At 41.2% G+C, this 24,117-nt stretch overlaps 1 protein-coding gene across 1 annotated transcript in view; it reads left to right on the top strand.

The window, feature by feature from the left end:
* Positions 1 to 3,665: 3,665 nt before the first annotated feature.
* Positions 3,666 to 24,117, top strand: part of fbxl17 (F-box and leucine-rich repeat protein 17) — a 241,147-nt gene continuing 220,695 nt past the window's right edge. The window contains exons 1-5 of the mRNA XM_061038733.1: positions 3,666 to 4,176; positions 5,141 to 5,536; positions 5,759 to 5,881; positions 6,010 to 6,267; positions 6,465 to 6,596. Of these exons, the coding sequence (XP_060894716.1) occupies positions 3,682 to 4,176; positions 5,141 to 5,536; positions 5,759 to 5,881; positions 6,010 to 6,267; positions 6,465 to 6,596 (1,404 nt within the window). The 5' untranslated portion in view covers positions 3,666 to 3,681. The remainder of the gene's footprint in view (positions 4,177 to 5,140; positions 5,537 to 5,758; positions 5,882 to 6,009; positions 6,268 to 6,464; positions 6,597 to 24,117) is intronic.

Below are 24,117 nucleotides of genomic sequence, written 5' to 3' on the forward strand. Positions count from 1 at the left end.
ATTGCAGTATTATGCGAGCCCGGTCCGGAGTGTGGGAGCGCCGTGTGAAGTGGTGAGACTTGATGTTTCATGTTGGAGGGGGGGGTCTATTAAAGCTAACTTTAGCATAGTGATGGAGCGAGCTAGCCTGTCTCAGGAAACTGGGGCTAGCAGTGTAACCGCGTCTGTTTCTATCTCTAAATTATGTTGCAAATGTGTTGTCAAGTTGATGCAAATGTTGAACTATAACCTGTGGAGATTTCAGTCATCACACAAGCCTTCACGTTAACACTGCTGTGTGTAAATGTGTGTGTGTAAATGTGTGTGTAAACGAAACAAATGACCACCTGTTCACTGTTTACATCTTCTCATTCGGCTGCAAACATTGTTCTTTTTTTACTAACTACACTGTAGTACGACAATATTACATATTATTTCCTGCTTTGTAAAGAAACGAGGGTTTTGACTTCACAACACAAACAGTACTAGTGAAAGTGTTTCCAAAGACAGATACACACATCTACACACATCTACACACATCTACACACACCTACACACACCTGCTCCTTTGTTGTGTGCTGTGCTGCACGTTTATTAAAAACCAGTGTTTACTAAGTGCTGTAATACTGAGATAGGATGCTTTCTAGTAATGTGTACTACATTGGGGGAGGAGTGTTATGACACAGTTGGCTACCATCGGTCTATTTTCAGCACCACACACACACACACACACACACACACACACACACACACACACACACACACGTCCCCAGCTGTTTCACAACATATTATCCTGATTCTCATTGACATTTTAGGCATAGGTGAACATTTCTGTCAGGTCTGTCCTATTGCTGCATTTTTAAAAAAAATTTAAAATTTATTTATTGCACAAAAAAAACAAAACATAAACATAATAGATAAATGGAAAAACAGACAGTACATAATGATTAGTTAATTAACAAACTATACATTTAGAAAGAAATGTGCTGGAGGAGCCAAATAAACCCAGAGGGGCTTGTCGAGTGGCCCCTCCTAAAGAGAAACATGTAACACAGACATATTATTAATGTAGTCCAAGCAGAAACAATAAAGCTAACACATACTCAAGAAGGTGTAAAAGAAAGCAAAACAAGAAAGAGACAAATTAAAGAAGAGGGGGAAAAAGGAAAATAAGCTCTTATGGCAGAGAAAGATTATGATGGCGCATTGGTTAATTGGCCGAGCAGGAAATGAATGTTTTTTTTTTTTTTAAATAAGTTGAGGCGGGTGCTGTTTCTAATATGATTGGGTAAATTGTTCCAACAATGAGGTTCCTCTGAATCTGATAGAGAATTGAGAAAACGATGTCCTGAAAAATGCAGAATGGAGTAAGTTGGCTGACCTTGTGTTGTAATGATGATCGCTGTAATGTTACTACTGTCTGTGCAGGTCGTGGCGGTGTTTCTTTTTGAAAACAAGCGCACCTGCAGGACTTGTCTAAAGTGTAACATGTGTAACTGCCTGAGCACAGATACATTGTGATTTGCAGCTAAAATGGCATGGAAGAGAGACGAGAAATACTGTGGTTTTGATTTATGCATGCGTTATAGCAACTGTTGTTGTGCATTTCCTTTACTCTTAAATAATAATAATAATAATAATAATACATTTATTTATAAAGCGCTTTAAATCAAAGTGCTGTACAAAGCAATACAGTTAAAATGCAGGAAAAACATACAGAGAAATCATGACTCACACTCAACAGTAAACAGATGGGTCTTTAACTTTGCTTTAAAAACCTCAACAGAACAAGCCTGCTCTAATGTGCAGAGGTTAAACTGGTCCAAAGTGTCGGTGCACGGAAAGAAAAAAGCCCGCTCACCAACTGTCTTCTTTCTGACCTTTTGGGACACTCAGAAGACCCCGTCCCCTGAGAATGCAGGGCTCGGGATAGGCACGTAGGGGTTCACCAGGTCGGTAAGATACAATGGTGTGCTACCATTTTAAAAGTTAGCAGCAGCAGCACCTTAAAATCTGCTCTGGCATGAATAGGGAGCCAATGAAGATGCAGGTCTCTTCTGATGAAGTGATTTTCATTCAAAACTCACTTACACAATCCTAAACTGATATTCTCCGGCCAAGATGGTCCCCATAACAACATATCAGTATCAGTGAATGTTGGAGGCACATTATGTGTTTGTTTTGCGTCATGGTATTTTCCTTCTGGTTGTGTGTGTTGGCCCTCTCCTGGGCACTATGTGTAGCCTGGGCGAGTGGGCGGACGCTGTGTTTAAAGCAGGGCTCCAGGTGAGGTGGGACAGGTGATTGAATGGAGGCAAACAGTTTTTCTACCGTGTCAGCCTGTCGGAGTTAAACGCATCCAAAGCGGATTTGTTTGTTTTATTTATAGACAGTGGTTGGTCATATTTTCCTTTATTGATAAGAAGTGTTTAAGAATGAAATATCCAAATCACAACATCAATGGACTGTGTTAATTTCTTCGAGCTAAGCAGTGCACGCGTCGGAAAGCTTCCACGTTCATCCCTCAAGTGACTTTTCTAAACAATATTTGGGTTTGTTAGAATTGGTCACAGATTATTTTAACAAGGCCTCTCTCTCTGAGCCAAACAGAGAGACTAATGCACACTTTTATTACTAGCAGGCTGGACTATTGTAACGCTCTCCTTTCTGGTCTTCCAAAAAAACACAACAAATCGGCTTCAGCTACTACAAAACTCTGCCGCACGAGTACTGACAAAGACCAGAAGGAGAGCACACATCACACCTGTTTTAAAATCTTTACACTGGCTGCCTGTTAGTTTTCGTGTTGATTTTAAAATGATTTTATTAGTTTTTAAAGCATTACATGGCCTTGCACCAGACTACCTATCAGATATGATTTTAGCTTATGAACCAGTACGGCCCCCTCAGATCCTCCAGTTCCTCTCTCTTAGTCCGGAGCAGGACAAAAACCTTTGGCGATGCTGCTTTCAACTGTTACGCTCCGAGACTGTGGAACAACCTTCCTGAGGGTCTGAGAGGAGCCCAGAATATCGAGATTTTTAAACGCAGTCCTAAAACTCATTTATTCAGTCTGGCTTTTATATAGTGTTTTATATCAATTCAAATCGTAACATTACTGTATTGTCTTTTTATCCTACTACAATTTTAAATATTTTCCTCTTGTGTATTTATTTTAATATCTTGTTGCTTTTATGTGTCGTTTTTTATTGTATTTTATTTTTATACATATATTTTATTTTTAATTCTTATTGGTGTGCATTGGTCTCTCAATGATTTTATAAACTACTTTTCGTCAATAACTTTTCTGCACTCTTGTTAAGCACTTTGAACTGCAATTTAATTTGTCTAAAAGGTGCTGTATAAATAAAGTTTGATTGATTGAAATACTACAATTTGACTAAACGTTTTCTCAGGTCTAGTTAAAATAATCTGTGAGTGATTTTTGTGGATTTAGCCTGATAACCCTTTTTTCTTATTCTTGTCAGACTTCTTTTGTCAGACTGTAAAACAATGTGTGCTACGTGTTTGGCTTGTTTCTTTTTAAATGAATAACAATAGGGTTTGAACAGTGTATTAAAATGCTTTGTTTCTGTATTGGTATCAGACCTTCAACATACAGACAGATCGTTACAAACTGCTGGATAATTTGTTTCTAAATAATTGCCTCCTCTTGTTCCAGAGTTTCCTTGAATCATCTATATGGGCCATCTTCTCTCGAAAAATGGTTATCGCCTGAAGAAGAGGACACGCAAGTTGCACCACAGGAAGAAGAAGAAGAGGAACTGTTTCCTGCAGCTGCCTTGCATGCTCTGCTTCATTGTCCACAGCAACAGCAGTGGTCTCGACGACGACAGCGACCATTTGGAGGCCGGCGTCAACGGCAGCGGGTGCCGCCACAACAGCATCACAGGAATCAGTGTCCCCGGTGTGGGCGGAGTTGGAATCGGAGCAGCGGCCGCCTCGAAGCTTGCAGAGCGATACGCGACCCTCGCGTCTCCTGAGGACTGCTCCAAGTTTCTGCTGTCGCAACGGGAGCTGGCTATCTGGGAGGGCCAAGGGAGGAGTCTTTTATCAGCTGTTCCTGCCAAACTGATCCCGCCACCGGCGCTGTTTCGAACTGCTGGGGTGTCTGTGACCGTGCCCATACCTGTACCTGTGCCTGTGTCTGGCTGCAACAGCAACAACACTGAGATGGTAGGGAGCTGGGGAGGGGCTGCATCATATGTAACGCACAGTATCGATAATGAGCGTACAGCAAGGGCCCAAACCTGTGAAGGCCTTAACAGCTTTGACTTCCCAAGTGCTGCTGCATTCAGTCAATACTAAACACAAACAACATAAGTTTCCTACTTATTCAAGATGGGATTAAGACTTTTGTTTTATTGAAACAGAAGGATTTGTCCCTCCTCAGATGAATGTTGTCATTCAGACTAGAGAACATTTGACCCTTTACACCTGAGGCCAGGCAACATCTTATTGCTCATTACCCCGAAAAGATCATTTAAAACTATTGAGTGCCTAAATTTTGTTTGTTGACCAAGATCTTAAGTGAATCTAACCACCCCAGTATAAACCATGTTATAAAATAGAAAAAGGGGCTGCATTCTAATGCTTAAAAACTGGAAATAATGTGACCTAAAAGATCGCATGAATCTTAGAGGGATGTCTTATTTTTTAAGGGACAATTCAGGCAAAAATATCAATCTCATCTTAACTAGCACCACAGAATGCAGGAAACATTTGTTCATGGTGCCAAAATATTAGAACACATGGGGTCCATTCTAAATGTCTTACGGTACGTACATGCAGAGAAGTCCAACTATTTGAAAGCTTAACATTTCACAGTGCGTTTTTGTGTTTTCAAGATATGATCAAAGACGTGTAGGTGTCAAACTTTACACTCTAAAAGCATCCGATTTTTCAAACTGGATGAAAAATAGGTATTATTTAATTCTCATTAAGGATCCAGGGGTAGGGGTGTGTTTTTATTTGATGTTTCAGAATGTGGGTGGTGTAAGATTGTTCAAAAATACAATTTAATTTTCTTTACAGTTCAAAATGTTTTGAGTTGTCTGAAGAAAGACTGCTTCCCACTGGCTGATATTTGTTTGTGTGTGTGTGTGTGTGTGTGTGTGTGTGTGTGTGTCTCTGGGTACAGGTGTGTAAGAGGAAGTGCTCAGAGGTGCAGAGGTGCACCCCCTGTAAGCAGCCACGCTGCACCTTCGCTGCCCCTGACGGAGGGCTGGAGAACGGAGGAGTGGGAGGAGGTGCGGGAGAGGCTGCCTCGAACTCTGAAACCGGTCACTGTCACCTTCCCCTCTGTCCACTTCCCTCCACTTCTTCTTCTGCTTCTTCTGCCTCCTCCTCCTCCTCCTCCTCCTCCTCCTCCTCACCTGCTGATGGCTGCTGTGGGTTGGGACTTCATGCCGATTTGCCCCACAGTTCAGACTCGTCCCCCTGCTGCCTCCATCAGTATGACGACTCCCAGACGAGAAGTTTTGACGCTGCTGATCACTTAAGTATCAACCACCTGCCTTCCTCCATCCTACTCAAGGTCAGACTTCTTCAGATAGTGAAAATGAACTTTTTCGTGATGATAAAATATGTTTTTTGTTTGCTTCTATACAAAACAGATACTGGAATAATAAGCCAGAGCTTGATATTGATAGGATATATGCTGTAAACTTAAATGGTTACCTTTTTGACAAATCAACCACAATATCTTAACTATTGATGAATACATCTTTGCATTATATTCTCTTTCCCCTCCTTGCAGGTGCTCTCACACTTGACGGTGAAGGAGCGCTGTTTGTGTGCCTCTCTGGTTTGTAAGTACTGGAGGGACCTCTGCTTGGACTTCCAGTTCTGGAAGCAAATCGACCTCAGTGGCCTGCAACAAGTAAGCACATCGTGTAGTGCTTTTTTTTTTGTTTTTTTGAGTTGTTTGGTATTTTCAGAAGAGTAGTAGACTCTTTGTCTTTTCATTTTCCCTCAAAAAACGTTGGTCATTGTTCCCCCGCTCCCCAGGTGAATGACGATCTTCTGGTGAAAATAGCCTCCCGCAGGCAGAACGTGACAGAGATTAACATCTCGGATTGCAGAGGTGTACATGACCACGGCGTGTCCTCCCTGGCCTCTCACTGTCCAGGCCTGCAGAAGTACACAGCCTACCGATGCAAACAGCTTGGAGACTCGTCTCTGGCCTCCTTGGCTAAATACTGCCCTCTGCTGGTGAAGGTGCATGTGGGCAACCAGGACAAACTAACAGATGAAGCTCTGAAAAAGGTTTGCATTTAAAGCCAGAAAGGAGGCAAAAGGGATCCAAAGGGCAATTTTTGACCTTTAAATCTTTGCTTGTCTGTGAAATGTTTGTCTTATTTTATATATTTATATAGTTTGTCTTACTTTACTATTTAAAATGGGGGACATTTCGGGTGTTTAATAATTCATAAAGTAAATAATTTCTTCTTTTTTCCCTCTAGCTGGGAGAGCAATGCAGCGAGCTGAGGGACATCCACTTGGGTCAGTGCTACGGTATTTCTGATGACGGCATGGTGGCCTTGGCTAGAGGATGCCGTAAACTCCAGAGACTATACCTGCAAGAAAACAAAATGGTCAGTCCCACAAGTCTTGTTTGAGCTTTTCGCTTTTTGTTCTGCTCACGTATGAGCTGAGTATCTGGGTGCATTTGGTTCTCCATGGGTAGCATTGCTTGTATTCTGGCATTAACAGAATATTTTTAGAGAGCTTTGGCCCTCTCTTTGCATCACATACTCTTTGCTAGTGCACCATCGGGCTTAAATGTTTGCCTGTACATTCAAGTATGTCTACGTACATCGCTGTTAAGATTGTTTAGCGTTTAGCTGTTATTTGGGACCTGGTCATTCTCTGCTTTTGTCATCTTATCTTTCATTTTTTAGTCTTCACTTTTTCTTCGGCAGACAAACGTATGCAATATGAAAACACGTTTCCCAATAAACACACACAGATTAACTTGAGAGAAAATCACATCTTGTAGATTGTGGTTCTCCCTCACAAAAAAGAAGGGTTGGTAGTGTGTCTACTATTTCTCGAACCTTGTGAGATTCTGTCTCAAGTCTGGCCTGATATTGATGATGATAATGATGTTTTTTTTTTTTTTGTTGATAATGACAGTGATGATGCCTGTCAGCACATGAGTGTCCGATCGGACTTAAAGCTTTTTGTTTGCACTCACTGACGTTGTTTTCCTCCACACTAGATCCTTGCTCGTGTTGCACTTTCTCTCTGATGTACGTCGCTTTGGATAAAAGCGTCTGCTAAATGAATTGTAGAATTGTAGAAGTCCGTTTACCATCAAGGTGAGCCATACATGACTGAGTCTGTGTCAGAACTGAGCTCAGATATGTTGTATTTTCTTAAACATATTGGTGCTGAGATTGCTCAGTGTAGTTGGACACTTTGATCATGTTGTTTTTAGCTTGTATGGAAGCTGCTTGTGGTTGTGAAACATTCAACAGAATCTGCTATAAAGTAACCGTGTTAGGGAAAAGCTGTGGCTCCCGGGTCCAGTGGAGATCCAATAACTGCACAAAAGCAAGAGCTTTTGAACAGGCGAGTTGTCAAACTCTCACTCTCTTTGCTGACAAGACTTTAGGATGGGGCACAGGCTTCTCCCAAATCAGTACAGGAATGTGCAAACAGCTCTCTAGTAAAACATTTGGGAACAAGTCAGTGTCGTTATGGTCAGGAGTTTATGCAGCCTAAGCATTTAAATATATTTCGATTACATTTTTAGCACCATGAAAAACAGCTGTTAAATCCAGTACAAAAACTATATGAAGACATAAAGTTGATGCATTGACCAACAAAACAGAACAAAAAAAGAGATTTAAAAAAAACAACCCAAATTGCTTCTCCTGTCATAAAAAGGGAATCTACTCAAAATAACTTATAGACTTGTGATAAACGCTGAGTATAGAAAGTGTTTAAAGTAAAAATGACAATTGTTCAAACTTCCGCTCTTAAGCCTTTAATATGTTAGTTATCCTTTCCAATGAAAGGCTTGATAAGATCTTTCTCATCTCCTGAGTAGTGCTCAGGCTGTTACAAAACAAACTCTAATCAATAATTATACTTTTTTTAAAGGCACATGTTGGAGTGAACGGGGTCAGGGAGTGAAAGTTATGCTCTGTTTTCATAAAACAAGCTAAAGTATCTGAATTTAACACGTTTCTTAAAAGATCTGCGTGATTTTGCAGTTACATGAATGTAAAACATATTTGATCAGCTACAAGAGAAACACGAGCTCATTAATGCTATGTAGTTCAGACATTTGACTGCTCAATCTACATAATCATCAAGTACAGCAGATTCAACACTAGGTGTCACTGTTTATAATAAACTCATGAAAGCAGCTGATGTGGAGTCATGCATTCCCCCACCACATGTCCTCTTTTCGCTGAATTTGTCATTAAAGTTGAATGTCTAATAGAGAACATACATTTTCATTTGGCACGTCTGTTTCTAAGCCCTTGTAATAAGATCTTCCTCTTGCTCTTTTCCCGCTCATTTTTTTCTCTCTGCAGGCTGTGAGTAATCACGACCTTGATGAATTGGTCTACTTCAAGTTGTTAACAAAAGCTCAGTTTGTTAAAACCCCATTCATCAACCTAATAGTATATGAAATTAGCGATTACCTCTCGGTGAGAGATTAATATTGCTGCAGATAACATTTCAGGGCAGCAGTATCAATTTCAGACAGTCATTTTTCAGACGTGGAACGGTCGCAGTTATTCTAGCCTCCTGTCATTAGGGTGCAGAGAAATGGGGCCGAGCTTATATGGGAATTGTTATGTCTACGCACTCTGGTTCGCTCGGCCTAAAATTGTCATTTAGTTTGCCAGGAATTAAGACGACCCAGAAACCCTTGCATATTTCCGCAGAGGCCATTTATTCTTTCTGACAGCTTGAAATCCTAACCACGGTTCTCTCCTCCAATTTCTCATGAAACATATGCTGTTGCTTTGTGAGAAATAAGGTTGACAAAATGTTCGATACTTTTTGAGACCACGCGTTTAAAACCATACAATCTCTGTTTTTCTAATGATCCATGAGGCTTTGTCTGTGAAGGTTCTCAGTCATCCATGTCATGGTAAATTCACAGCTTGATCCAAAGGCAACTGGACCGGTTGGACTGGTCTTCAACCAGAAGCTGTGAAAAAATGACAAACCTTGATTCATATTCTTAACCAAAGGTGCAACACGTGGAAGAGGGAGCACTGTCTAAATCCTACAATTACATTTGCCACATTTTGGTGCTGAAACGTTGCTAATGTTTTTGTGCAATTGTGCAGACAGTGTGCAGGAGTTTGCTTGCAATTTGTTGCAAATAAAACCAAGAAATTACCCAATATTTGTTGCCCAGAGCTTCTCGTATTTTAAGCCTTGAAATGGGTTTCAATATGGAGGTAACAACTCTAGTGAAGAAAATTCTGTAAATAGTCTTCGAGTTATGTTAGAAACTTAGGATCCAGAGATATGTGTGAAATTAACAGGATTTATCTTAATATGTTGCTTTTGTCTGTTAGACTTGAATTTAAGATGATACTAGAAGATATTGGATTGACTGTATTGCATCACATATAAAGAGTTTAGAGTGACTCATCTATTTATACTTATAAAGATCTATTTTTACCCGCGGTCAGCTGTTTATAGACCAAAAAAAAAGCGTTTGAAGCCGCGCAGAAAAAAAGGCTCATCTGAAAGGTTTATGCAAAAAAAAAAAAAAAAAGGAAAGAAGAATCGTGTAACACTTCTGGGACCTTCCTCTGTGAGCTGAACTTCTATTCTGACCATGAATTGATCCAGGAAACAGCATTTAGATGGGCTTTTTAGTTTTTAGTGCACAGTAAATCGTGTAGTCGCGGGCCGATACAGTGAAAGCCTCTCTGCTCTCCTCTCCTCTCCTCTCCTCGTCTCTCTGCTGGCTTTTGTGGTACAAGGATCCTGTCTTTGTCTCTCCTAATCAATCACAGATGAGGGCGAGCCTTTCCCTTGTGTGATCTGCCCTCTCTCTCTCTCTCGCTCTCTCTCCTCCTCCTCCTCCTCTAAAATTGAATAATTGAATTGCTGCAGGATGCTTCTGTGTGGTCTTTCACTAGGCCTCTCTTTCCCCCTCTGCCATGTGCACACTCATGCATTTTTTCTTCTTCTTTCTCTCCTTCCCTCCTGCTTGTCTTAGTTGTGGTTTCAGTTCCACGCTGGAGGGTCTTATTAGTCTCTGTGTTAAGGCCATATCTGGCTCTGTAGATGGTTAAATAGGTTTAAGAGCTAGGCTGAGGGAAAGCCCCTTGTAGCCTTAAGGAAATATTTAATCAGTGCTTGTGCAAACATTATTAGTAGTAAATCTGTTAATGGTAATGCTCATCAGTAAACCACAAATTAAAACCTCAAAGTTCAAGTCGTAGTTGAAAATGAACTTTGTTAAAGTGGAGGAAAGCTTTGGGGGTTCTTAAGAGGAGCTGAGGTACGTCTCTGCGATGATGCAAGATGTGAAATTCCTCCTTTTAATCGCACAAGAAGGAGCTAAAAGACAGCACATCTTTTCATGAAACTGAATTGTCATTTTTTTAACAAATGACAAAGTTTGTTAATGCAATCTGAGGTAGTATCTAGTAGTGAAGAGTGTTTCTAAATGGTGTTTATACACGTTTAGACGCTCACTCTTTCATTGCTTGTTAGCCCGGGGCCCCATCAGCCCAGGGCTACAGATAACCCTGGACTCAGAGTGAGTGTTTTTATGAAAGGCAGGTGAGTCTGGTGTCTCTGTGCAGCACTCCTTTTGACACCTACCCTGCATTCTTTATCCACGTTCATCCAGTATTTATGCCACAGTCGGTTATATTGCACCAGTTGCCTTTCAAAGCTCGTTTTCATCTTCTGAAGTGTTTTTCTATCTCTTCACCCCCATTCATATTCCGCTCTCTTCCAGCACCTCGAAGGGCAAAGGCTCCGAGAATAGCAAATTCCCCTTTTCCTCATCTCACTTCAATTTGCCACGGGGGGGTAAAGACAACACTGAAAGTTAAACTCTTGAGTTCTGTCAGTTTCAAGAAACCGACCGCTGGACGAATGTAAGCTGCAGAATCCTCTCGTCACCCACCTTTTACGTGTCGGTAACCGCGCTCCGATCCTCCTCCCAATTAAACGCACGTCAAAATCTACAAACATTTTTGCTGCGGAAGCATTTTCCCACTTTCTTTTCCTCTCTTACTTTACTTTATCTGCACTCCTGTCTTGTTAAAATCAAACAGTGTGCACTTAATTTTCCTGCAATGTGATGTGAAGCTACTTCCTCTGGCCTCATCTCAAAGACATTGTCTCTGCCTACACACTCGCACTTTCTCTCTCTCTCTCTCTCTCTCTCTCTTGTACCGACTATTTACAGTTTTAATTAGTGCAAAATGTGGAAATGTAAGTGGAATTGGAGATGACCTAACATAGATTACCATGTGCCCCCAATTTAGGTGTAATTACCACTTCTGCATGTACAATCAGAGCTTCTCTCCCGCACTTTTTCCTCCCTCTCTCTTACGTCTGCGTTCTGGGATGGAAAGGATGCGTCAGTGTGTGGAAGAACTCGGAAAACACAGAAAAAGACGAACTGTCAGAGTGAACGGTGTTTCTTGGCCTGCGGTCAGTGACGGAGCTTCTGATTGGCTGTCCGTCTGTCCGGCTTGTCAGCGTGTCTGGTTTTCTCTGGCAGGGGGATTGACAGCGAGGCTCCAATCAAACATCATCTCACATTAAATTGTATATTGACATTAGCAGATTCAATTAGCGCGATTAGAGGGAGCGCAGAGACAAAGGGAGTGATAATGATAGCTGTCAGTTGTTATGGGATGGACCTTTTGACATAACGTAACGCACACTGAATCACACAGGGGCCTCGTTTATAAGACGCACATGTGAGAGCAGATGAAAAGAATAGCTGCAAGATGAGCTGGACTGTCCTTTGGAAACTTCTGTCTAGTATTTGCCTGTAATTAGATATAGAGACAGACACACACACACACACACACACACACACACACACACACACACACACACACACACACACACACACACACACACACACACACGGTGCATTGTCCATCTCCTCATCATGATCCCTCCAATCCCCTCCAGTCCTTATGAACAGGAGTTTTCAGGATGTTGATTGTCAGATGTTTCTTGATGCATTCAGTGTGTTTTTACTGCTAATGGCGCTGGATTATTTTTTGTCAAAGACAGGAAAACTAAAGAACTGTTTCCACCCTGGACTCCCATGCTTTCCTGTCATCAAGTAAACTAGATTCTCTCCTTCAGCTCTTTGTGCACACATGCACTTCTGAAACTTTCTTGAAAAAATTCAGGTAACTATCCCCCCTGAAATATTCCTTCATTCATTCCTTCATTCATTTAAGATCACACCCTCCCCACAGTGGTAGCAGGATATAAGTGTCATTACCCCTACCCACTGCTCGTGCTGAATTTTCCTAAATAGTGCCTGCTGCGTTCACATACAGGCTTAACCGGAATTCTCGCTGATATTTTACGAGGGTGCTTGCAGGAATATGTCGGGGTGAAAATCTTTGCCGTTTGCGTTCACACATGTAGCGCACAAAACTCTTTAAGGGTGAGCTGCATGTGTATTCACTCTGACTTTACCTTTCCATGTAATGCGAAAGAAAATGCACATACATTTATTTTAAAGACATTAACTCCTTGTTTCCTTTCAAAACATTTCTTTGGGCCACCTTTTTTGTGTCTGTTGGTGAGATTGTGCGATATTGCCAAAAGTATTGATTAAGTGGGGAATGTTTTGTGAACAATATACTTTTGAGTTTTTGAAGCTAGTTAAATTTATTGGCCTGGGTTCATTGCTCAATAAAGCAATGTTTTTTGTTTCTACCCTACCTGTCTGTCTTACTATAAGGACATGAGGTCGGCCGTGAACTTTGTGTTCTATACTCCTCAAAACTTTTATTTCCACCGTCCCCTCTGCTTACATTCTCAGTATGTCGTCTAAGCGAAGAGCAAATTCCTCTCTCCCATATCCTCCTCTTCATTGCTCTTTTCAAGTGCCTCAGTATCGATCTGTGTCCCCAAAAAGCTGCTCCGTGTGTGTGTGTATGAGGTGGATGCTGATTAGCCGATGCCTGAAGAGTAATCAGATGCATTAATGAGCACTGACTTTAACTTGGACAGCCGGCTGCACTCAGACACAGAAATCGTCGATATGTTTCCTCCGCCGTCTGCCCACGAACAAAACAAGTTTTAAAGGGATGAGGAAAAAAAGAGAAGAAAGTGAGAGCACTTTCTGAATAATCAGGCTGTGAAGTGTGCCTCAAAAGGGTTATTTAACCTTGGCATATTGTTTTCCCTTTTCAACATTTGTTACCAAATGAAAAGATATAGCATCAACATCAGACGTCTTTTCCATGACTCTATCAATACTCAGGTAAAATAAATTCTTTAAAAGACGATCGTGAAGGGGATGGCGGCTCCCTTTAAGTCAGACAGGCTCATAGAAAGGTCAAAAGCATTGGCCTTTGTCAAAGTCAGTCAATAGCAAACATTATGATTGACGAGTAGAACAGCCGATGGAGCTGCCTTCTGTTGTCTAAGAGTGACACAGTGCCAAAATTGACAGAGTCAAATTTATGAGTTTCGCATAAATGTCGAGCAGCTGAAGCGATCAGAGACCTCATCTAGTAACAGTACGAGTAGTAATAGATTGTTTAAATTGTTTAATTTACCAGCCTAAGTTTAAAACAAAAATGTTATCCCCATGGGTACGGAATCAGCTGCAATCTGAAAAATGCAAAAAAAAAATGTTTTTGTTCTTTTTTTCATTTTGGGGCTTTTATTTTGAAAATACAGTGAATAGAGTTGGATTCCAGGGGGGAACCAAGACCACCTGCTTCGAGGAGCCTCAGTCTGTAAATGGGGCGCTCAAACTAACCGCTCAAACTAACCACTCCACCAGCGTCTCTTTTGATATACAATTTAAAGTTAATCAAAAATATATTAGTAAAAATTGAACAGATCCATCAGGCAGGGACTAAAGATGATTATTTGAGGAAATCTACATATTATACACTTTTTACTATGTCTAGGTTTTTTGAATCAAGCTTTTTAGTTTTATACGTTTTTGTGTTTCAACACTTAATTTTATTTGCTTCATATTTGATCTTTTTCTTTTCTGAGACAAGGTACAAGCGATCGTCTGATTATACACACACTGATCAGTACACCTTCACCTGTTGCATTTTTAAGACAAGATGTGCCACCGACTGTTATGAGATGGTGTCAGATCAACCTTTTACACTGAGGTATTTTGTAGATGCAGTTATTTGAACAAGATGTTTGCTAGTGTGTTTCTGTGTTTTTAAACCAGTGTGCCTCAGAGGAAAAATGATCCCCTTTTATATTGACTTAAAGTCAAGTGTAAAGAATATAGTGTATGGACAAGATACAACACCTGAAGTACTCACTCTTTCAGTGATACCAGTTCATATCGTGTAGTTGATGTTCCTGCTTTTCACCTGCAGAGGGCGCAGTAAGACTGGAAAAGAGCAGTGAGTGAAGAGGCAGTCAAATAGAGCTGAGGGTTTCTTATACTTACAGTGCACATAAAGATCCCATACTGAAGTCTGAAAGGTGAGCAGTACTAATATTTGAGCTATGTATTTTAATTATTTGGGGAATTTATTCACCTGGGACGTGTTGTAGAAGTAGTGAGGAGTAATCACAGTTTTCTGCTTCACGTCCTGTTGATGCTTGGCCTGTAATGTTTTCCTGCACTGACGTCAAAGTTTGAGTGTACAGCAGCTCTTTGAACCTTTCATGTTTTTTGACAGGCATGTCTGTAAGGATCTGAATACTGTTGTAAAAAAAAAAAAAAAAAAGGAGCAATTTCTCACCTGTAGCTAGAATCTGTGAACGGCCTTTTCAGTTGTAATACATTATCTCTCAGCACTGCAGACGTTGTAGCAGCACTCATCTTCATGACATTATCAAGCATTGGCCCGCAGCTACCTGAGTATCAGGAAAAGCAGCGAAGAATGTTAATGTGGATGTGACTTCCATTTCCAATCCTTCTCTGTTCATTGCTGCTTACTCCGGCTGAGCACACAGCCTGAGACGGGGGTGAAGCTGAGATCGTACCCGCTTATGACTTGATCTTTTTTTTTTTTTTAATGCTTTAAACATGTTATAACAGGTTGATTGAACCAAACTCCCACCAGTGTTATGCTCTATAAACCAATGACCAGGAAGTAGTCCTGCCAGATATGAGAAGCACATTGAAACAGTGTAACAGTCTTCAATATTGTGGTATCAATATGATCTGTGACAAATATCTCATTAAACTCAAACTTTTGACATGAGTTTACGTTGATTGCTCATATCACGATAACAAAGAAAAAAGGATTGATTGCGCTGGTCTACCGCTAAGGCTCTTCTTTAACTCATTTAAATAATGTTTCTAGTTGAGTTGGCAAAACAATCAGCTTTTCTTTGTCTGGCATTTGGGTAAATTCAAATTGAATTGCATACTGTTGAGATTTTGGGACTTTAGTTTGGATGAAGCGAAACATTAAATAACACACACCTGTGCTCTAGAACATTGTGATGCTCGTGTTTTGATGTTTTCTCCACAAATCCAGAAACTAATCGGTTGCTCATTAATGAAAATAATCTGTAATTGCAGTCTGAGAAGTGTCAATATATCCTTCTTTTCTCCTCTTAACTTCTAAACTATTGATTGTACATCACTATTCAATCTGAATGTAATATTTCGTATTTGATCCAGCAGGTTGGAAAGGTTTAGGCAACAAAACAGCCAGGAACTTTCTGATGATAGATTTTGGCGAAAAGAATTTGGCGGCCATTCCCTCCTGAGGGCCAGTTCTGGGCTCTGACCTGGCCGGAGTTTAAAGAGCACTGCTTTAGAGGCCCTCTGTTTATCCAGCTCCAGACAGCCGTAGCTCCTGACACCCAGCCAGAGATGTCACCATGATTCATGGCCCTTCCCGACACCTCGCTCACGCCTTTTACTCTTCTTAATCTTCTCTGCGCTTCTTTCCCTTCCTCTCCCTCTTTCTGATGATGAGTTTTCCTTTTGTTTGAGATGGGCTGAAATGATGTCATCATTTAAAGAAAGCGCAGGCAGCCAGGATGGAGGCCTCGCCTTAATCTCACTGGACCAGTTTCTATGTATCCTGATGTATGGGCCTCATTGGGGATGCACTCCGGTCCTGCGCTGTGGAGAAAAGAAAGAAATGTGGAAGAAGAGACGGTCGAACTGCTCCATTAATCTACGATTCAGCGTCATTTTTTGCTGTTTGTTGACTGAATGTTGACATTTCTCTAACTGTTAACATGACTTTTTTTTAATGTTTGTTTTGGTCACCTGATAATTTACATGGAATCAGTTGATTTTTCTTTGCTTGCTAACTGGTTAGGATGTTGGATAGCCTCATTGCCTGGCACACTGATAGGGGTGGGACAAAATATCGATATTGTACTATATTGTCATCATGACTGAATTGCAAAATATTAATATTTCAATATGTGAAATGGGGCTCTAGATGCTGATTTGACTTATAGGTCACTTCTTCGTGACTCCTCACGATGGCATTTACAGTATGACATGAACAGAAGTTATTGAACAAACTTATCCAACCAGATAAAGTAAAAGATTGCCAGAAAATGTCAGACAGGGGTGAAAAGAAGTTAAGTGTAGTAAGTTGTAAAACTGAAGCCAAATTGCAGTGAAAAATTACATGAATCCCGCAGATGACCTTTTTAGGGGCATTTTGTGTTCTTCCATCAATCAGATATTGTGATGCTTTATTCTAATGATTGAGATTTCAACTTTTACTATAATATTGGCGTTTTAGGGACACTTGAAATCAATCTTATCGTACTGTAAGTTACCCTGGGATTCCCACCCCTTCTATCTGATATACAATTCCACAGTTTAGGCCGTATCAGAGGCTGATGTTGGTATAGGAACAACCCTGGAGTCCCATCTGCTGATGTGTGACAATGATATAGCCTCTGGGAGGGACAGCAAACTATTGCGTCAACAACAAGCAATTTGAGCAACGAGAATTAAAAGGATTTGGAGTTTTGTTTTAGCTGGTCATTCATGCAGATATCGGTTTATTTATGTTTGATACAAATCTAAATCCTCATCAGATGATAGCCGGTGGGATCCAGGATTTAATGAAGGCCTATGTGTTCTGCCTCTTGTACTCTCTACACAGACTATTTTGTGACCCCCCCCCCCACCCCCCATCCCCCCAAGGCTGTGATTGTAGATTGGTATTGGAACAGTAACAGTTCTTTTTCCCTTTAAAACTGTTCTCAATCCCATTCACGCTAATGGTCATCCCATCGCCCCTCCTGTTTCAAACGAGCCACATCCTCCCTCTCAATTTTGTCCCTCCCCCCTGCCATGCCCGCCAACCCCCCCCCCCCCACACACACACACACACAGACGTCTCTTTGTGACTGAAAGGCCAGCGCAGCTCTAATCAGCGACTTCATTAGTGATGATTGATAAGAGGCAGAAAGGTGCGCCTCTGTATGAACGTCTATAGGTGATGTGTCATTCACTCTCTTACCCTCCACCAGACGTCAGCCTTCTGCCTCCCGCCTGTGATGCATTCTGGGAGCCTGTGGTAGCAGCAGCGGTTCGATACTCGGGGTAATGAATGTGTTTAATAAGCACAGTGGGTCGATGGGCTTAATGAAGGTGTGACAGAGGATGGGCCTTGAGAACGCTGCTTTAACGAGACTCTAACGAGCCTCTGGGGTTAACAGGGTCATGCTGTAATCGGGCTTCCCTCACCTGTACACTTTCTGCCAGCATCTTCCTCTCTCTCTCTCCGCTCTTGTTTAGTACAGTACATTTGTCCGTCCCTCAATTGGTTTGTCCAGTTGATGTTTTTATTCCCATCTGTCTCGTTCTCTCCCTCTCTCTTAGCTTGCTCTAAAATGCTTCCCTCCATCTACTTAATATATTTTTCTTTGTTTCTGTCGATCTCTGCGCCTGTTGGCCTCCGCCTCGCTGCAGCTTGTCCATCTTCTCAAGGACAACCCGCCTCAGGAATGCTGACTGAAATGGTCTGCAGTTGTGTGAGCCCTTTTTTCCCCCTTCTCAGAAGCAGGTTTCTAAGAGGCATGCCAGGCTATTTCTGGAGGATCGGGTCTTTTATTGTAGCGGGTCTTGACGTCAGAAAAACCCTCTCTGTTCCATTGAATGGTAGCTGTAGATCATGCTGCTCTACTTTTTTTTTTTTTTACAGAGTTAGACTATTTTCACATTTTTGTTTAGAGCTTCATGCTTAAAGAAAGCTCTTTTGTACACAGGCAACTTTATGCTACAATGTTTGACTACCACTCTTGTAAATGTAATTGATTTACTTTAATAAGAAATGTTATGTTGACCTTTTATTGATCGAATCAAACTATATGAAATATCACATCTTACAAGGAAGAGTAGTACTGGTATGTGCTTTTTAAATTGGGGTTAAAATACTTCAGCTGTTATTTTTTAAACTTTAAAATCAGTTGTTTGTGTCACCTTTAGGAGTCCTGTCAGTGTGAGTTGACAGGGATCGGCTAAACAGCTGAGTTGATTTGAAATATCCAGGGCATAGGCCAAATCCTAATCTCGCCGGCCATGGAAATATCTGTCAGGTTAGCAGCATGATGTGTGTTAAGGCGGGACCTGATTTGAACTCTGTAGTATTTTAAATGCAGGAAAGAACATCATTTGTTGCTAAATTAATGTATGAATCATCCCAACAGTGATTGAGCTACGAGCTTGATCACTAGCCATTAGGGCTGCACAATCACTCACATTTTCATCATTATCACAATATGAGCATTCATTATAAACCCGACTGAAAAGTCTGAATTCATTGCAGTAAACTTACTCTGCAAACATTTGACCTATTGGGACCAAGTTTCAGTAATATATTGTTCGCCTTCGGTACATTCAAATTCAGATTACAAGTTGTGTTTCTTTGACAAAGTTTGCCTTTTTAACTTCTTGGTTCATGCAAATTTCAGATTTGTGTTCCTTGGAGAGATATACAGCCACTTGTCCAGAGAAGTAATAAAAATCAGTTTAAATAATGCTTTATTTTTCCGTTGCCATCAGTACATCTCCCACGCCTGTCTATGAGTAACAGCTTTTACTCTCTCTCCAGCACCAGTATTTCACCAGTGGAAATGTGTGACTTCCTGAACCTCGCATTTCTTCGCCCAGCGTTGCCAGAGTGCAACACCGATATGAGATATAGCATAGAGACAAGCAATCGATTAATGGTGCACTTAGCCGGGCTAATTAACAGCTATGTGGAAGCGGAGAAAGCATCAGGCAGCGTCAAGGAGCTGGTTTCCTTATGGCAGAGACCCCGGATGACCTTTTGAAGCTTAGATCACTTTACAGCACCAGGTTGGAGGTCCTAAAAGCAGCATAGACAACTTTCACTTTGCTCTGGGTCATCTTTAACACTGGCGAGGAAAGCAATAGGTCATTGAGGTGAACAGAAGTTCGATAGACGCTGTTACCTATCGAATAAAAACATTTTTTTTTCTCTGTGTCAGAGTTAAAAAGCCGGTTTTGGATTTCATGATGAAAAGCCTTTAGCTGAAATATCTGTGAAACTTGTTATCTGCATATCAGTGAGATTTCTGTATTTTTATGCCTTCAAACAAATTAAAATTGGAAATTCCTCTTCTCTCCCTTTTTCCCCCCGCCTGTCAATCAAATTGATTCCGAAGATTTTTTCTGTCACCTGCCTCTCCTAATACAATCTCCCTCCTCTCTCCTCAAATCTTCCTTTTATTTTCCTCCTTTTGCTCCTCTCCTCAGCTGCTATCTGATCTACCTACGAGTGTGAATTCTGCTCAGCTAAATTAGCTCTCAATTAAATGTGAATTTGGTGAAAATGAGCGTGCTCCAGAGGGCGGAGATAAAAGTGGAAGGTAGAGCCGAAGGGGCCGCCCGGCTGCCTGCCTTGCTGGCTCGCCATGCCCGACTGCGGTTGTGTGTTTTGGGGCATGCAAAGTAAATTATGTGTGTTGTTGTTCAAGTGAAGGCAGCTGATTTGCATTTAGATAAATCCCTATGGATGTGCGGCTGTCATTGAGATGCAGGGGGCTGAATCCAGTGGCCCCCCACTCAGGCAATACTACCTGCAGGCGAGGATTTCTCTCTGCGTGTGTGTGTGTGTGTGTGAGAGAGAGAGAACTCTTAGCATGCTGTTCTACCTGAAGCATTTGCCCCACTTTTCTAGACAGCAGTGAAGGGATGAAAAAATGAGCTATTACCAGAAACACAGGTGTGTGTCTGCTCAAAATGAATTTGTAGGCGACCTTTTCATTCCTGTGCCGGACTGAAATTATGACTAATAAGAAGTGACTGCACACAACTGGCTTGCCAATGCATCTCATAACACATAGAGTGTTGATATAGTAAGCTGTGGAGGTCGTGGCTGTCCAATTTCACATCTGTCCTTCATTACATACAATTAAACAAGGACTTTTAGCAGCATGTTGTAAAGACTAGAAGGTTTTCACCCTTAGCTGAGAAGCTGACAGTTTTCACAAGTTCTGTTTATTTCTTTTCATATTCTCACACGTAATGTATGTTCTGTACTGGGAGACATTGAGTCAAATCTGCACTAAGGAGCTTTTTAATCATTGGTATATTTAGGTAACAGGGTATGAAATCAGGTATTTAAGTGTATTTTTTGCGGGATAACAAAGTCATTAAGATGAACACATTTTGAGTTTTAATCAGTTTCAGCAAAAAGTGTTGCATCAAACCATCAAACTCTGGATCACTGCGTGTTGATGTGGGTGTTTGCGCCGGATGGTGTGGTTCAGTGCTCTGGGCCCCGCTGATGGAACGTCAGAGGGGGAGGCGGCTTGCTGCTGATTGACAGTCGGGGCTGAGTGTGGGCAGATGGGCTGTGGTGGCTGTAAATATGAAGCCTGTGTGACAGGTGAAGGTCACTGTGGTGGGAGGTAGAGGAGCAGCTGAGCCTGGTGGGAGAATGATGGGGTGTGTGTGTGTAGGTGTGTCTGTGTATGAGAGAGAGAGAGAGTTTTCGTGTAGGCTATATGGTTGACTTACATCATCTCGCATAGTCTTGACTGTTCACTATTGACTCAGCAGCTGCTCCCAATCTTATTTGATACTTGAGAAATAGCATTTATCTGAAGAATAAGGACTTCAGTCGAGTTCAGATCATTTTCCTGTTGAAAATAAAGTCAGTCCTTGTTTTTATTTATTTTATATTGTGGCTTTTTGCCTTTATTTGATAGGACAGTGGACACAGAGGAAACTGGGGAGAGAGAGAGAGATAGTGGGGAATGGCATGCGAGACCCGAACACGGGCCGCCCGCCCCGTAAGACTATAGCCTTAGTACATAGAGCACGACTTAATCGCTAGGCCATCTGCGCCCCTAGTCAATCAATTCCCCTTGGTGTTATATGTCACCAACATTGGTAGATATAAACTTGCGTATTTTTTTTATCGTGAACTGAAAAAACTCTAAATGAGTGCTGCAGGGCTCACACACATCTTGTACTTATGGCTGAATATTGGATGAACTGAATACTCCCAATATATGATCTGCTTGGTAAGACACTTGGGCCGCCCCGATTTCAAATACATTCCGATCACCTGTTGTGTGTCGGGTTAACCCCGATGGCTGCCGAGCTGCACTCTGTACTGTCACTTGAACAATTTGAAAGCCAATTGCAATGTAAGCAGGAAAAAGTATCCCAAAAACTATCGCAGATTCTTCCTGCCCGTCGTCTGCCATGTTTATTGACTAATGTAGCATTTGACCAAAAGATTTTTAAAATCTTTAACTGTGGGCCAGGCTTCAGGCATGAAAGGGAACATGGAGAGTATCTCTAAATGCTGTGTTGTGACGTGTTTCCAACTGAAACAGGATAGAACCGATCACAAGATAGAAGGCGGGACATAACTTTGGGATGAATTCGATTGAATCATTAGCTTCGACAAAGCTTTGTAATTGGTTGAAAAAAATCCCTGAGTGCAGGATGAGTCAACTTGTGCTAGCTGCCATTAGGTTTTCTATATTCCTCTTGTTCCTTTCTTCAACTCTATTGATAGAAATGGTAATCCTAAACTTATTTCCCCTCTTTAACTTCGACTGTGTGGGCTAATGGTATTCAGGAAACTCTTTTGGCTCTTACTGTATCTTCCTCCATTGATCTCTTTCTCTTCCTCTGTAAATCCCTCTCTTCCATGAGTAATCCATTGTGATGTTCCCATGTCTGCTGGAGCCGTGCCAGAGTAGCGTGGGATTACTACAGCTGGAGACACACACACACACACACACACACACACACACTCAGCCTATATATAAACTTTCCCTGCACTATGTGGGGTGCCACAGAAATGTGCCAGGGGATGTCTGTGCAGACTGTAGAGGGACTTTGTGGTCTCGAGGGAGTCTTCTGTGCGGCACTGGGTCAGGGAAACCTTACTTTTCCTACGGGGATGTATCAAGGGAAGACGATTTAGCCCCTTTTTACACTTTCTCACACTCCTGTCAGAGAGTCCTGCAGCTTGATAGATGATATAAAGAGATTTAAACTTGATGTGAATTAATTTGGCTGGATAGAAAAGGAAAGAGTCAGGGTTAAGGGTCTAGTTCATGGGAGCACCCAGAAATGATATTTAATGATGATTTTAATGTTTGAAGTCGGAGGAGCTCTGTCCAGGTCCAGCCAGTCGGAGCCAATCCTCAGGCCCTGATACATTATGATACGTTACATTATGACTGATGTACATCTGTCCAAGGCTATTCAGTGTCAATGTCTGAGCCAATGTAAAAAAAAAAAAAAGGACCGGTGAAGCCAAGAACAACATGCTTAGAGGAAAAAAATAACAGATTAATGTAATCATTCACTGCAGTAAAGGATTCAGTTTTACCTCTTGACACTCAGCGGTGAACATCTTTTCACTGCTGCCCACATTATCCTGCTGACTTTTTCTTCTTTTATCCTTTGCTGTCAACTTCTTCTGTGGTCCTTAACTTCCTGTTTACGCCTCATTTATGTCATAATCCCACAGAAAGGATTCACGATGTAGTGACACAGGATTTTGAATTGCCAGGGAAGTCTGTGTAAAATGCCATATGAAATTTTTCAACCAAAATTAAAGACTCAAATCGGTTTGAGAAAGTTTCTGTTTTCGGACAACTGAAGACCATTTTTAGATTGCAGAGTTGGCTTTAAGGATTTCAATGTAAGTGCTTTAACTTATTTCATAAGTTTTAAGGAACTTCCATATTATCGTCCACCAGGCTCAGTATATCAATGTCTGAGGAAAATAAACATTTTCTTTTCTTAGTTTTGGACTAAAGAATTTTACACTGCTAACAAGATAGAAAATTACAATTCCTGCTTCGTTAAAAAAAAACCCAAGAGCATGGCATGAAGGCTTCACTCTCTCAGGGCATTTTGATGAGCTAAGTGTGCAACGGAAAAGTTGTAACAAAAACCAAAAGTTGTTTCACAACAGTTCTGAAAAAAATTAAACCTATTAACATTTATTCAACAGAGGTCTTCATTGAATTTTTTTTTTTTTTTTTTTTATCAAAAAGTAGAGAATATGTTTTGGAGTTATGAGATGAATGATCAAAGATTTGCCTGTTTCTTCAGCTGTTTTTTTTTAGCATTCTTGTACATATGTCTGGCACTTCTGTTTATCATGTCTGAACAAACAGACGTTTGCCTCATAATATAAAATATATTGGTATATAAGTGACCACAGTATTATTATACTGCTGTATTATGTAGTGCATGGTGGCTCTCTTTCTACTTTCTCAGCTGACTGTATTAGAGGACAGAGGTGAGGGAGGTCTGCGGACTGAGGGAATTAAAGAGTTGTCCAGCTCTATATAGGATTCAGCAGGAGCAGGTATAGAGACAGTCGTGTGTGTGTGTGTGTGTGTGTGTGTGTGTGTGTGTGTGTGTGTGTGTGTGTGTGTGTGTGTGTGTGTGTGTGTGTGTGTGTGTGTGTGTGTGTGTGTGTGTGTGTGTGT

Source organism: Labrus mixtus, chromosome 5 (assembly GCF_963584025.1).
Source record: "Labrus mixtus chromosome 5, fLabMix1.1, whole genome shotgun sequence".
NCBI lineage: Eukaryota > Metazoa > Chordata > Actinopteri > Labriformes > Labridae > Labrus > Labrus mixtus.